This window comes from Bos grunniens, chromosome 5, assembly GCF_055505025.1.
Source record: "Bos grunniens cultivar Pamir isolate PY7600 chromosome 5, Bosgru_T2T1.0, whole genome shotgun sequence".
Taxonomy (NCBI): domain Eukaryota; kingdom Metazoa; phylum Chordata; class Mammalia; order Artiodactyla; family Bovidae; genus Bos; species Bos grunniens.
This window is the reverse complement of record NC_141169.1, coordinates 99,615,235-99,619,677: the sequence shown is the minus strand read 5'-3', so window position 1 is coordinate 99,619,677 and position 4,443 is coordinate 99,615,235. Positions and strand designations below refer to the sequence as shown.

The 4,443-nt window shown below is 41.3% G+C and overlaps 1 protein-coding gene across 1 annotated transcript; it reads left to right on the top strand.

Annotated features, from left to right (window-relative positions):
- The first annotated feature begins 1,520 nt into the window (after positions 1–1,520).
- On the top strand, positions 1,521–2,114 carry SMIM10L1 (small integral membrane protein 10 like 1). The gene has a single exon (XM_086404106.1). The coding sequence runs from the start codon at positions 1,660–1,662 to the stop codon at positions 1,864–1,866; it is 207 nt and encodes a 68-aa protein (XP_086260232.1). The 5' UTR covers positions 1,521–1,659; the 3' UTR covers positions 1,867–2,114.
- The last annotated feature ends 2,329 nt before the right edge of the window (positions 2,115–4,443 follow it).

Genomic DNA, 4,443 nt, shown 5'->3' with positions numbered 1-4,443 from the left:
CCTTCTCCAGGGGATCTTCCCAACCCAGGGATTGAAACCAGTTCTCCCACATGGCAGATTCTTTACCATCGGAGCCACCAGGGAATCCCTATTCCTTTCCAATTAGAACAGGAAATCTGTTACTTATAACAGCCATTATAAGTAAACGGCTGCTATTTTCCTGGGGGTTTCCAATGGAAGACCGGTTTTCACGGAATTAATCAAAGCTAGGGGTGAAGGGAGTGAAGAGCAGAATGGTAGAAGAGGATGAGTCCACATTGTTTTAGGTAGTTGGAAGAGGAAGATTCAGGGACTTAATGATTTGTGTGGCACTAATACCCACAAACTGTACTTCTATACCAAAAATTTACATCTTCTCTTGGTTCTGAATTGTCATTATCTTACACTTTCCTTTAGTCTCCAAATCAGTATTTCATAAATTGCCCTAAGTGAGCAGTCATCAGTTCCTTTAGGTGCTGTCTAGTTGATGGGTTGGTACTGGTCTAACAAAGCAGCAAAAGAAACTAGTTGGGGATACACAATTCAGCTTTACAAATTGCACAAGGGCATGTTATTTGTACCAGTCTTATCATCAGTAGGCTGTACAAAAAAACAGAGGTCCTTCAGGGTACATAAATTGTGCTTTGAACAGTTGCTACAATTATTCAGTGCAGGGTGAATTCTGAGATATTGAAAGAACGCTTTTCGGAACTAGACCATAATCTGAGTTATAATCAGTTACATGTCTGAATAAGTCACGAATGTAGAGGTGGTCTATGAGGAAAAATACAGTGCTTACTAGTTAAAACATTATATAAGTTAATGAAATGGGCATCACTTAAACACCAGAAGAATATGGACGATCCATTAAGATGTTACCTTAAGGGTATTCGGGGCTTGGAAGTAATGTCAGTAATATTCTAAGCCTTCCCCGCCTAACCACATATTTCACAGGTGCCCATGAAGAAATTATAGAAGCCTTCATACATAATCTGAACGTTTCATGGGTTTACAAGAGGGAAAATTTGATATTTGCATGTAATATGTACCTCAAAAAATAATAATTAATCTGTGTTTGCTTTACATGTGTTAATTTCCGGCACTTCCAACTGAAACAGTCCTAATACATAGGAAATTCATTGCCTGAGATTGTGACTCTTTAAGTTTTAATAGTATGTTGTGAATACAGAGACTCTGCCCTAACTGGCTTATTTAAAGAGATTAATGTTATGAAATCGAACGGGAACAGTTCAGAGCAGACTAACCCGAGTTTTAACGCGAGCTTTGGACGGGGCTCTAGGGCAAATAACAGAATTTTACTTAGTTTCCTTTCTTCATTTTAAAGTGAAACGAGTATCTGTAAGGCTGTTTGTAATGGCTACATAAAATAACTGTGTGGCATATATGTAAATAAGTAACCCGTTCCGGACCTACCAAGAGTTAAACTCTAAACGCTGAATGTCACTTTAAGCAGCAGACAGGAAGGGGAGGAGCGCCAGCCGCAGCCCCAGCCTCACCGCCGCTCGGAGAGAAGCGGCGTCTGCGTGAGGCGGGAGTGCTAGCCCGGAGGCCGCTAAGCCCCCGGCCCCTCCAGGTCATCGCCATCAGTTGGGGGTCCGCGGGGTCTGCGGTCACCCTCGGTTCCAGGCACCGCACCGGGCTAGCGGCAACATCGCGTCCATGGCCACCACGGCGGCTCCGTCATCTTTGGCCCTCAGGGCCTCGAGCCCGGCCGCGACCCCCAGCTCGTACGGGGTCTTCTGCAAGGGGCTTTCCCGCACCCTGCTCGCCTTCTTCGAGCTGGCCTGGCAGCTGCGCATGAACTTCCCGTATTTCTACATCGCGGGCTCCGTCGTTCTCAACATCCGCTTGCAGGTACATTTTTAGAGCCCTGGGGATGCCGCCGGCGTTCCGGGCCTGCATTATGGCCGACTCCCAGGAGGCGCCGCGGCACCGTGGAGCTTGGGGCGAGCAGTCCCGCTGTCTCGCGAGAGTGCTTGGTCTCCCTCCACCGCTGCGCTCTCGCCTCTCCGCCGTCTGCTCTCCTCCGATCCCCTGAACTGGCACCGAGACCTCCTGAGTGTAGGAAGAGGAAATACGCGATTCCGGGAACCGAGAACTTCAGTTAAAACCCACTACAATATTTAAGAAGCTGTGCATCCTTAAAAACGGGACGAACAGGATGTATTATAACAAGGGAAGGCTGTCAAAACTTTCAGGACAGAAATGTACAAGCTCATGGTCCGTGTTCATAAATAGTAAATTTCGGGAAGATGAGACTGGATTATAAACAGGATCAGTCAGAAGCTGAAGATCTTAAGGATATGCAGTGGAAGGCAAACATCTCTTCATTCCACAACAGAAAACTATGACGATCAGAAACTTTAAGTGGAAAAAAAAACAACGTTGTAAGAGGAACACATCCTTCAGATAACCAAACAATGTAAAATACTGCAGGGTTTTGACCGAGGGTTGGAGTGTAAGAAGGTGGACTCAATTTCAGTGTCACTCTAATTCGCATTGTGGTTCAGAATCTTGGAGCCAAAAAAAAGGAAATCCAATCATAGCACAAAGCTTGGTGGTTTATTGAATAACATTTAAATAATCACAATGGAAATGCTGTTTATGGTTTTCATCTTTTTAAGAGAATGCTTAATTACGGTTACAGAGTTGAGTGTCAATATTATCAGCCTTGATGGCGTAAAAGTGCAATTTACAAGGTAGGATGGCAGGGCGGGTGCCTGGAAAAGTAATGGTGTCTTTTAAAGTGGGAAGTCGACAGGTAGAGTCTGTTGTCGATGGGGGAAGAGGTCATTTTATTTTACTTAAAGAGTGATGATAAAGTTCTAAAATATAACCATATAACAGAGAAGAAGGGAGAACAGCATGAGGTCAACAAGAAATGCCTAAAGATGATAGTTCAGGTGGAATGTCTTAGAAAGGAAAACGGATACATTGTCATGTATTTATAAATATAGGGTCAAGAGGTTTTTAGGTGTTAGAGAGTCTGGAGACGAATTAGTGGTCTGCATATTTTTTTTCTAATTAAGGAAGCAAAATTGAGGCAATTATGAGCCTCAGGAAAAAGAAAAGTTTTCAGAAGTTACACTGCATTAAGTCAGCTGTGAATAATGTTAGTCATCATATAAAGTCAGTCATATTTATGTAAACACTGAATACAAATAATAACAAATTATTAGGTAACCCTAGCAGAATTGGAAAGAAGTATATATGTAATGGAGAATACATCAAGATCTGATACAGAAATGTCGGTTTAAAAAAAAAGCAGTATAACTTGTCACTTAGAAAGAAGTACAGTAACAAATAGCTGAAGAGTTAAAATTGGTAGTCTCTGGTGAAGGAAAATCAGGGATGGGCAGAGAAAAAGTGGAGAATTGCTGTTTTTTATTACTGGTCTAACAGTAACAGTGTTTTTTTCTTAGCCCTGTGTGTATGTGTATATCAGACACACCTCTGTTAAAATACAAACTAATTTTGTGGTCCAGATGAGCCCAACAGTCTGCCTAAATCCCTGTTTTCTCAAACCTGTTAAATGAGAATAAACATACCCAATGGATAGATCAGTCTGAGAGTTAAAAATAAGCCTGCCTTAGTGCTTGATATATACACAATAAAAGTATTTGTTTTATAGAATATCTCATTAACTTGTGAATAAACCTTAAAACTCTGGAGTGCTTGCTTTACAAGTGGAAGGTTTTAGTACTGAAAGATATTTGTAGATTACTGACAGTAAGGGTAGCGGGAAGCCCTTCCAGAAAGATACTGGTGAGACGTTTGAGCAGAAAGGGACAGTCATTCGTCAAGGTAAAGATTGAAACTGTAATGTTCTGTATTCCACATTTCACTAATTGTGTCCAACAAACAAGTGTACTCTAGAGTTGTAAAATAAGTGCCTCCTTCAGCAACATGTCTGGCTTTGAGTAATTGTTCTTCCTATCCTTCATTCCTTGTCTCCAGCTGAACTGGAGCACAACTTCCTCTTTCTTCTTACAGTTTCTTCTGCCTTCTGTACCTGTGGGGTTTTTGTTTGTTTGTTTGTTTGTTTTGTCTGTGGTTACTCTGTATTTCAAGGCCAAACTTGGACATCACTTTTTCCACTAAGGTTTTCCCAGATTCTCCTAATCAGATTAGAGTTCATTTCTTTTAGTCCATCTAAAAGGCTGTTAGTATCAACCTATACCAGTATCATAGGCTTCTTTATTCATTCTTAATTGTGCATTAATTAGTGTATTTAGGTGGTTTTTTTTTAATATTCAAGAAGACAGGCTTCCTATACTATAATCTCTTCCCTTGGTAATTATATGTTCCTATGAAAGTACAGGGACTAGAATATCCTAGTCTAAACTATGAGAAATGTAATTAGATCAATGAAATAATTCAGTAATGCCAATGAGCTGGCAAATGGTGGGCATCACTTTCATAGAGGCACTAATATCCCAGTTT